The sequence below is a fragment of the Phyllostomus hastatus genome, unplaced genomic scaffold, assembly GCF_019186645.2.
Source record: "Phyllostomus hastatus isolate PE091 unplaced genomic scaffold, TTU_PhHast_1.1 phas_scaffold_28, whole genome shotgun sequence".
Classification (NCBI taxonomy): Eukaryota; Metazoa; Chordata; class Mammalia; order Chiroptera; family Phyllostomidae; genus Phyllostomus; species Phyllostomus hastatus.
The window spans coordinates 1174686-1186498 of NW_025334022.1; the positions used below are offsets into that span (position 1 = coordinate 1174686).

General features: G+C 35.5%; 1 protein-coding gene across 1 annotated transcript in view; it reads right to left on the reverse strand.

Moving 5' to 3' along the window:
* LRCH2 (leucine rich repeats and calponin homology domain containing 2) overlaps positions 1-1735 on the reverse strand; it is a 139131-nt gene extending 137396 nt beyond the window's left edge. The window contains exon 1 of the mRNA XM_045817738.1: positions 1380-1735. Coding sequence (XP_045673694.1) covers positions 1380-1728 — 349 coding nt within the window. The 5' untranslated portion in view covers positions 1729-1735. The remainder of the gene's footprint in view (positions 1-1379) is intronic.
* Between the last annotated feature and the right edge of the window lie 10078 nt (positions 1736-11813).

Consider the following 11813-nt stretch of genomic DNA (forward strand, 5'->3'; position numbering starts at 1 on the left):
TCTATTGAAGCCTTTGAAGAACATACCAAGTAGTATAATATTTTGCCAATATATTCAGGAATATGTGAACATTAGAAAATATGCTCAGAGTGAAGCAGTAAATACTCAAAACATGCTTTCCAAAACACAAAAATCAGTGATAAATTACACATTCATGGTTCTTAGGATAATTCCTAAAAGAATAATTGGGTGGAAGGCTTCAATTTTAGGCTGTCTTCCTCTCCCCACCCTTTCCAAACACATATCTTGATTCAACAGCTAGAATCTGAGTACACTTAAATCATGTTATTATGAAAATAAGAAGCCATTTAATTACTTCTCATTATGGGTGAATGTACTTACTATATTGTTTCAAAATTAGTGCATCTATTAAAATAATATTGTCCATGATTTCTTTCAGCAAAGCAAATGAAAAAACAAATATAAATAACAAATATAAAGATTATGAAAAGCAAAACATCCCTTTTATTACACCAAAACACACCTAAAATATTCAACATTGGTATATAAGAGAGGAAAGAGAATGTGTTCATAATAAAAAATACCACCCACAACAAAGAATACCAGAGAGTATATGAAGAACATTACAATAGCCCATTTCTCATCCAAAATGATAACTCATTAACCCACAACTCCATAAAGGAGTTAATTATGTTTCTCAAAAATACCTTTAAAATTTGTTGGCAATTTCTTCTATGAACATTAAGACTTACATAACTCAAAACAAGGATTCTTGACCCTGGCAACCAGACATTTAAGTGATTGATGATTTAATTTGCAGCAAATACTAATTTAAGCACCACTATCTTCTCAACACCAGGAAAATGAAAAATCTCGGTCTTTAAGACATACAGGATAAGAAGGCAAGAATATTCTAAGATGACTGAAACAGAAAATAAGAACACAAATACCGTGGCAATACTGCTGCTGTACTATGAAAGGGGATATAGCATTCTTGCAAGCACGTATGCTTTTAAGGAATACGTATAGATTACGATTATATGTATTGTTTCCACCCCCAACCCCTGCCTCTGGAAAAGATGAGAACATCCAAGATAGTTGGAAGAAGTGCATTAAGGAAGGTGTCAATACCTCCCTTCCCACCCCTTACAGGGGAAACTCGATTTAACAATAATGTTCTTTCAGCTCTCACATCCCACCCGATTTCCATACATCTTCCAATCAGCATTCCTTTACCCCCTCCCCTATTCCCTTCTCTGCCCCCCACATTCACAACAAGGGGCTCCGACTTTGTCAGTTCACCGCCCTGTTGCACCCGCCCAGACCAGCAGTCCAACAACGCAGCCATGCAGCCACCCACTCTCCCCACCTCCTCGTTCTTAGCTTTCCTTCACCACCCCGTAACCGAGTCCTGTCACCTGCTTGGGTGGTGTCCGTCAGGTCGTAGCCACTGCCAGGGAACTCTCGAAGTTTCCTACCACTGAGGCTAAGGATGCCGGAGTTGCCTGCCTCCTCGAGGGCCCGGTCCAGGCTCCTCGCGGTGTGTTGAGGCTGCAAGCTCCCGGGGTTCCACTGCGGCCCGTTGGGGAAAGGCTGACCGAAAAGAGTCGGTACCGGGATGGGCAGCACTAGGGTCCCGCCGCCGCCACCTCCTGCTCCCGCTCCACTACCTCCTCCTGCCGTGCCACCGCCACCGCTACCACTATTTCCACCTCCACTACAACCGCCGCCCGCACTGTTACCACCAACTCCCTGACTCGCCGCCATATTCCTGGGCGAGAGAATAGCCCCCGACTACACTCCCAGCTTCTGCCTTGAGTGTAGAGATTCTTAGAACGCATGCGCAGCCTGGGGGCGGAGTAGGGGGGCGAGGTAGAGTGGGAAGGAACTAGGCGGCGGGCTTGGAGGAGGTGTTGGATGGAGAACAGACGGTTTTAAAACTTGCAGAACGTTTGCTTTAAGAAATGTGTGATCAGAGAAAGGATGCTAAATCCGGATTCCGTTGCTTTGGGTACCAAAATCTTACGAAGTGTCAGCAGATTGGTCATTTGGCGATATGTACCCAAATATGTAAATGGCTTCACCTTTTTCGTTCTGCTAGACAAAGGCAAACATATTAGGTGGGATGAAAGAGATTCGTTTCAGAATATATTGAAACAGCATTTAGACCTATCAGTCACCTTATTGAAACACTACAAATGCTTCAGGAATCGTTTACCAATGTTAATAGGGAGAGAAACATTAGGGACCATTTCCGGAGGAATACTGGTGCAGAAGTGCTTTGAGTTTTAAGCACATAAGAATTTTGCCATAATTTACAGTTCCAAAATACGAAAAAAAAAAACTTTTCAAATGTTTTCAAGGAAGCATCTCGTTTTCAGTGTGTGTGGATCTCAGCCAAACTGCCGCCCTCCAAACCTTGGAAAAATTGTATGCATTCTGTTCTATCATTCTTTGAAGTTGTGCCAAGATCTCCAAAATATCTTGAGTTTCTTCTCATCATGTCAGTATAACTGATGAAAAACTCTTTGATCATGAAACAAACTGAAAGTTTATTTTTGAAATACAGGTTTTGGTTTTAGGTGGAATTCTGAAGGTTTAACACTAAGCATATGAAGCTAAAGAATCTTGGATTTTAGCAGTTCATTCTTAGAAACTGAATGCAATTATTCAGGCCACTGCCACCCCACCATCCGTAATCACAGTTATTGAAATCTTTTTCACTAATAGCCAGTAAAATTTCCCAAAAAACTATCAGAATGCTTGGGCATATTCAGTTATCATTAATTTGAATACCCCATGCATCTATTTTACACTCATTTCAATTTGAACAATCTATCAAAAATCTAATTTTCGTAGCGAAATATCCACAAAAGTTTATCTGCCATAGATTCTACATCAGAAAAAAAGGACAGGAAAAAATTACAACTTGTCTAAATTGTTTCATGGCCATACAGTTTAATTAAAATGATTATGTTGCAAGAAATTACATTTGCCATATACATGGTCCACAGAAGGAACAAAACCCTGAGAATCAGATTCTAAAAAGAATTAGCAAGTAAAATCAAATTATTTAAACCCACTGGTGTCAGAAAGAAATGTTATAACTTATACTTCATCTTTCTTATATAAAAAATCAAATCAAGTATCAATTCAGAACTTCCAGAATCAAGAGGGATGAAAAGAGAAACTTAATTCATTAGATGAAATAGTAAGAAAGAACCTATTTCAATAATTAGCAAATAAGAATGTTTGCAATTAGGTAAAACAATATATTAGACTCAAGAAAAAAATATGCTCTTGGAATCAGGATGCCTGACAAGTGAAAAAGGTCATATACAACCAAATTTAAAAAGGAAAATAACCTTTGAAAGAATTAAAAGATAATCTAAGAAAAACAAGAAACCTACAAAATATACTAGGTACACATGAAAATCAGGCAAAATAATACATTTCATAAGAACCCCAAGGCCATAAGGAGTGTTAAAAGATAAATAGAGGTTTCCTTGGACAGTGTGGCTCAGTTGGTTGGAGCATTACCCTGCACACCTAAAGGTTGGGGGTTCCATAGGCTATCAGGGCCCATACCTACCTTGTGTGTTCCATTCCCCACCCCTCCCCCATGCTAGGGTGTGTATGGGAGGCAACCAATGATGTTTCTCTCACATATCAACGTTTCTCTCTCCTTTCCTCTCTCTGTAAATTCAATAAACATATTTTTAAAAGATAATCTGGGAAATATTACAATTTTTTTAGAGTTTGTTGAGCATTTATTTATTGGAATTGGGCACTGCTAAACCAGGAGTGGTTATAAGCATTCTGATGACAGGAACAAGAGGAAAGACTCAAAGAGAAAGTAAGAAAGCAAAGAAAGGAACTTATTGGATTGGATATAGTTTACAGCCTAGTTGGCCATTGATGATTGGTTGACCTTAGCATTTTGATTTCATAGCCTTGAGGACTTTAAAATGGGCTTAGATTGTGGTTTGCTTATGTAGGCCATCATGGCATTAGAGCTACTTCAGTCTGATGGTCTCCTTGTTTAATCAATATAACAGGAGATAAAAGATTTAGAAGAAAGAGCCTGAAATTTAGTAATTTGTTCCAACCTTTTAATTGGCTTTGTAATACTCAGAAAAATGACTTTAACTCTCAGTTTCTTCATAGGTAACACTGGAAAGTAACAAAGATAATTAACAACAACAACAACAACAATATGTAAATTGTATTCACTGTTCACCAGGAACTATTCTAATTGTTTTACATACAGTGTGATCAAAAGTTAGGTTTATAGTTGTTCATATGGAAAAATACATGCAAGTTATGATTACTACAATAGATTTATTAACTCAAAAGAATGTCATAATAACACAATATACTTAGGTACAATCTCATAAGTGCTCAGATTGCCGGCCTTCATTATTTGCTCATTTTTGTAGTCTATTTGCTATACTCAAGCACACTTTGGCACAGAGTTCTTGCCTACTTTTGCCTGCTCCTGTATATTAAGTCATTCAATTTTTATAAAAATCCTGTAAAATAAGTACTATTATTCTTCCATTTTATGGTTGAGGAAAAGTAGTAATTAGCTCACATATGATTATTATAAGAATAAATAAGATTGCAAATGTAAAGTGCCACCACAATACTTGGCATTCATTTATTCCTTTAATAAATATTTATTGAGTGATTATGCTGTACTAGGAATTATTTTCTGTGCAAGTAATAGTATCGCATTAGATGCTCAATACCTGTTCATCTCTTTACTACATTTCTGTCTCCCTCAAGGAAGAAAATAATGTAATAAAGAACATACATAGATGAAGAGCAGGGTGGCAACTAGTGGGGTGGGGGGTGAGGGGATGGAGGGATTGAGCAAAAAAGATAAAGAACTCATGGACATGGACAACAGTGTGGTGATTGCTGGGGAAGGGGATATAAGGGGACTAAGTGGTAATGGAAAATAATACAATAAAGATTAAGTAAAAATAAAATAAAATAAAATTATGAGAAAATAAAAATAAATAATATAAAAAGTGGAGAAAGCCAAGGGAGAAATCAGTTAATTCCTCAATAATTGCAGGCAAAGAGACATCTCCCATATTGCATGCAATTTTTGTTTTAAATTATACTAGGAGATATTTTACAATGATTACCACTTCAGTGTGTTCTTGATGTGGACACATTGGTAATTTGTTAAATTACAGTCAATACTCAGAATTACAAGCCAAACTTACAAAATGAATGTTGATAAATCACCAGGACTAGATGACATATATTAAAGATTAAAGAAGAAAAGTAAGGGGTTTTAAACAAAACATGCGGCCCCTATTAAATAAAGCACTGAAAGGCTACAAATGTGATTTGTATTCCAAAGAACTATAAAGGGGACTTCTGAAATTCCAGGCCAATTTATATTCACCGTGATTTCAATCAACTAAGTAGTTACCCAATATTTATAAATAATATAGAGGAAGAAGGGAACAGTTCAAAGTTTCAATTTCTTTTATTAGAGATCAAGATTATTGGGACAGACTATGAAGCCAGAGAAAATATGTGGGTGGTGATAACCTCATGTTTCACACTTTCAGGCTCCAACAGGTATAGCTAGTGTAATAAAATAACATACTTTCCCGCTCTTTTGTAGTTTTAAAAGTCTGTTTATTAAAACAGCTAACTATAGTCATTGAATAATGGAGTAGATAATTCCAAGGTACTAATCAGTAAGTCAAGGATAACTAGGTTATCCTTGGTGACTTCGTCACTTCTATTTTGTATATCTTAAACATTCCTTAATGAAATCTTCATTTTATTTTTTTTCAAGCCCAGTAATTCCATTTTATTGTTGTACACAGTGTGAACACAGGAGTAATCATAGTTCGGAGTAAAGGCTGAATCTTATTCGGGTTTGGAGGGCCATGAATGCTAGAGAACAAGTTTGAATTTAATTTAATAAACAAGGGTGGACCTCTTGAAGTTTCTAGGTAGGGAAATAACATAACTGAAGCACATTAGGAAGAGTTTTCTTGTAGGAATATAAAGTGTACAGTTAAAGAGGGAAGTCTATAAGTAGAGAGTCCAGAGTTTTCTATAAACCATCCCAACTAATTCACTCTAACATTTGATAAATCAGAAAAGACCTTCATTAAAATCTTAACTTTAATACCTCTACTTAGATTAAAACTTTTTTAGTACACATACATAAAGTTCTAGAGGACTTTAAAATTATCTTTGCTGATGATGGCTTCTCCTACTGGTCATAAACAATAGCCTTTTAATAGGCTGGCAAAACTAAAAACATAAATGCACCATACTGTTTGACTACTCTCCACTGCCAAGTCACTATTTTCTCTGAGCTACTATAATAGCTTCCTAACTAGCCTTTCTACTTCTACTCTTCTAACAATAATTATGTGGCCTTTGGCAAGTACCAATACTTCAGCTTCTTTGTGCCTACCTTATAGGGATATTGTGAAGATTAGAATTACATAATATATGTAGACCACCCAGAAGAGAGTATATATAGCACATGGTAAGAACTCAAAGAACATTAGGTAGTATCATTGTCATCATCATGATCATTAACATACTCTGCCTACTAGTAATACCTAGCACTGAAAGGTAAATTATCTCTTAATTGCACAAGAGTCCTGTAAGGTAGGCATTATTATTGTCCCTATTTTATAAGTTAAGAAACCATGGTTCAGAGAAATTAAGTAACTTGCACAAGGTCTCATCTATGATCATCTGTGCAGAAAATACAATAGAACAAAAAAAAATTTGCAACAACAAATGAGTTTGACAAAGTTGAAGAATAGAAAATCTGACAGATGTAAAAGAACTGTACACTGAAAACTAAAAACCATTGCTAAGAGAAATTTAAAAAGACATAAATAAATGGAGAGGTATATCATCTTCATGAGTTTGAAGACAATATAGTAATGATGTCAATTCTCTCCAGAGTCTCAGCAGGCATTTTTGTAGAAACTAACAAGCAAATCTTCAAATTCATATGAAAATGCAAAGGACCTACAATAGTGAAAATAATTTGGAAAAAGAAAACAATATTTGAAGGCCAGGACCACCAAAATTCAAGACTTACTACAAAGCTAAACCAGTCAGGATAAATAGAGGAATGGCACAGAAGAGAAAAGTCCAGAAATAAACCTCTACACATGGAGAAATGGCTTTTGACAAAGGCATAAAGACAAGTCAATGGAAAAAGACAATTTCAACAAATGCTGCTAGCACAATTGAATATCTGTAAGAAAAAAGACAAACTTGGACCCATACTTGACATCACATAAAAATTAACCAGTAATGTTGCCCTGGCTGGTGTGGCTCAGTGGATTGAGTGATGGCCCAGGAACCAAATGGTCATAAGCTTGATTCCCTGTCAGGGTACATGCCTGGGCTGCAGGCCAGGTCCCCAGTAGGGGGCATGCAAGAGGCAACCACACATTGATGTTTTCCTCCCTCTCTGCCTTCCCTTCCCTCCCTTTCCCTCTTTCTAAAAATAAATAAATAAAATCTTTAAGCAAGCTTTTTGTTAAAAAAAATTAACCAGTAATGCATCATAGATTTCAATGTAAACCTAAAACTTAAAATAGAACATAGGAGGAAGTATTTGTGGCCTTGATTTAAGCAACGATTTCTGAAATATGACACCAATAGCATAATCTATAAAAGAAAAAAATTGACAAATTGGACTTCATCAAAATTATAAACTTCTGTTTCCTTGAAAAGCACTGGTAAGGGAATGGAAAGGCAAACCACAGAATGAGAGAAAATATTTGCAAATCATGTATATGATAAAGACTTCTATCTATACTATATATATAACTTTCCAGAGTTATGAGTCACAAGTAATAATAAAAAAACCGAAATAACCCAATAAAATGAGCAAAATATTCGAACACTTCAACAAAGAAAATACATGGATGGTAGACAAGCACATGAAAAGATGCTCAACGTATTCTGGCAGGTGTGGGTCAGTTGGTTGGGCATCATCCCGCAAACCAAAAGGCCACAAGTTCGATTCCAGTCAGGGCACCTTGAGCAGGTTGTGGGTTCCCAGTAGGGAACACATGCAGTAGGCAACTGAATGATGTTTCTCCCTCACATCACTGTTTCTCTCCCTCTCTTTCCTTTTCCCTTCCCCTCTCTCTGCAATCAATATAAGACAAAAGTTTACCAAAAAAATGCTCAATGTCACTAGCCATTAAGAAATGAAAAAAATAAAACTGTTAACACAATATTAGCACATACCTGTTAAAATGGCTAATATTAAAAATATTAACCATACCAAGGGTTGATGAGGATGTGGAAAGACTGGACCCTTCAGAAACTGCTATTGAAAATATAAAGTAGTAAAACTACTTTGGAAACAGTATGTCAGTTTCTTAAAATAGTTAACATACACTCAACAAATGATCCAGCTATTTCACTTTTAAACACAGCATATCCTCAAATAACATTTCATTCAATATAATTTGGTTGATGAGGAAAAAAAATATCAATCCCTGCCAGGGATTGTGCATTAATTTGCATGTCTCCCCATGTCCATGTGGGTTTTCTCCATGTACTCCAGTTTCCTCCCACATCCCAAAGATACACACATTAGGTAAATTGGTGTGTCTAAATTGTCTCAGTCTGAGTAACTGTGGGTGTGTATGTGATATGTTCTATGATAGAAGGGCATCCTGTTCAAGGTGGGTCCTGCCTGAGTTGCTGGAAGAAGCTCCAGTCACCCACCACTTTGCACTGGAATCAGAGGGTTGGAATATAAATATCTTACTTGTTTTTATTCATTTTTCTTAAATGTATGTATAACTCACATTTACTTCAATATTTAATATTGGGAGTGTTCTGGGTCTTTATTTAGAAATTTGGGGATGTTTTTGTGATCAGAAATAGGCTGTAAGAGTCTAACTCATTTCTATCAATTAGTCTATGATAAAACTGGTTTCTTTATACTCCATTTTGCTTAAAGTGGCAATTTCCAAGAAACTGTTGACAACATTAAGTGAAGACTTAATGTATTTACTCAAGAGAAATGAAAGATAATGTATATACAATGACTTAACCATGAATATTTAAAAACTGAAAACAACCTAAGTGTCCATCAATAAGAGAATGGACATATTGGATTATGTACATACAATGGAATACCTTCAAGTAATAAAAGTAATGAACTATTGATACGACATAATAATATAATGAATTGCAAAATAAATACATTGAGTGAAAAAAAAGCTGGGAAAAAAGAGTACATAATATATGGTTCCATTTACATAAAACTCAAAAATGCAGACTAATCTATACAGACAGAAAACAGATTAGTGGTTTTCTGGGGAGCATGTAGCAGTGTGAGTGTTGGGAGAGAAATTACAAAGAGGCACAAGAAAACTTTTGGAGCTGATGGGTATATTCACTATCTTAATTGTGGTGATGGTTGCATGGATATAAAACATATGCCAAAAGTTATCAAATTGTATACTTTCCATGTCTGCAGTTTATTGTATGTTAATTACACATCTACAGAAATATTTAAATTGATAATTATTAATTGCAAGATTAACATGGAAAAGACTGTTTAAGATTAAAATTTCAGTAAATAAAAATTAATACAGAAAATATTTAAATGTTTTAATAGCATTTAATAAGAAATTGCTTAAAAATTAAATTGGCTGAGTTGAATTCACTTTTAATATGCTTTCTCAACAAAAATAATCAGTGAAATGTAATTCTGAATCAAATATTTGTACATATAAGCAAGAAATCAACATGTCCTTAAGGTCTAAATATCTACTCTATCAAAATGGGTCAAAATGTTAGAATAAAAATGGCCTAGACCCAATTGAGATCATTGAGGTAATATTGAATTATATCCCCTCAATGAGTTTACAACAGAATTGAAGAAGCAAGACTTTCATATAAGAGTTACACAATAATTAAATTATCCCTAGAGTGTACAATTCCATTTACAATTGTATTGAGAAATCAGAGAAGAGAGTTAAAGAAAATCTCCATGGAGGGATTGGAACTTGATCTGAGCTTCATGGAGCAGAAAGGACATGACACCTTAGGAAGGGGCAAATACAGAAGTGAGCATGTAATGCTTTGGAGATGGTATTCAGCATGGCCTGACCAGAGCAAATGGGGCATGTTGGGGGATTGGAAAATAAGCTTGCAGAGGTAGGATAGAACTGGGTTAAGGATAGTCTTGAGGTCAGAAAGAAGTGATTAGATTGGATTCATTAGACAAATTTCTCAAAAAGGCTCTGGCATTTATATGCTTTATGAATTTAAGCTAGGGAATTTGTAGTGGAGGAGATTAGCTGTTATGGTAGACTAATATGTGGTATTAGAAATGTTTAGGAGACAAATTTAAGAAAGACTTTATAGGAGGACTTAACAGGAGACAGATCAGACATTTATTTCCTTCACATTGCTAGTTTTATTATTTGTTTCCTTGACATTTGATTGACACCTAGTGCTAATTTAAGTCTCTTTTCACATCTGTATGTAAGAATAATTGCATAGTTACATTTGTGTAACCTAAACCTCAGATCTCTTTTATTCTTATTCAAGCCTACCTAATTCTTCCTGATTAATTTATTCCGTATTAAGAATTACAAGTTCAGTTTCAGTAATGTGCTTTGTATAATTGTGTTCTATCATAATCTTCTTTCATAATCTGATATACTATTTATTCTTATTTCCTTTTATATAAGATTCATTTTTAAATGGATATATCAATGTAATTTTTAAAACTTTCTTCAGCATTTTAAACTTAATTCTCTGTATTATTCTCCAATAATTTTACATTTATTCTAGTTATTTCTTTTTACTGTTCTTATACATATTGAAGTGAATATCATCATCAATTATATTACATATGATCTTGTGGAATCTTCCTTTGCAAAATAAACAGATTTCTGGCACAGAAAGCTTTCACTTTTTGGTGGGATTGCTTAGAGGTATTTGTGTTTCTGGAGAGAGGACAAACAGAGGCTTTCTTCCTCATTCTTACCCTAACTTGCTATATTCTCACTGTACAATTGCCTAGAGCATGCTAAACCACATAAATTAAGTCTCAACAAGCTGAGCAACCAACGTCCAGCAAATGGTTACACTTGCAAGCTAAGCAGAAGAGTATTTTTTTTCGAAAATATAATTTTCAACAAATGTCTTATCTGAAATAAGCTTTATAAATCTTCATCACACCATCCCATTACCCTCTTTCTACCACCAACCACTTTGATCTCGAGATCAAACTCAGTCTTGGATCAAAACAAGACAAGAATGATAACAAAACTGTTCTTCAAATGTCTCAGACTCAAACTCATCCTCTTCCTGCCATCCATAGTCATGTCTCCCTTAGACTACTACAACAACCTCCTGACTGGTCTTTCTGTTTCTGGAATTGCATCTGGTCCTTTCTCTTCTCCATGCCGCTGCCAGAGTGACATCAAAAAATGGTCACTTACCAACTTGCCTATTGCCTGCAGAAGAAAGTCCAGCAGCCCTGGTATGGCATACAGAACCTTACATGATTTGGCTCCTGCCTATGTCTCCAATATCATCTCTCACCACTCACTTGCTTTGTACTTCATGCTCTAGTCTACCATACTGAATTACTTACATTTTTCTGCCACATACAATGCTGTACCTCTAGACAGAATTGACCTCCTCAAAATGTTTCTTTTGAGTAACACCTATTCAGTTTAGGTATCCCTTTTCCAAAAAGCCTTCCTTTAACTTCTCTTCAGTTGGCTTCCCTCCAGTTCACTGTGTTGTCAAAACTGTCTGCTATTCACTATTATACCAGTTATTGCAGTATATCATCA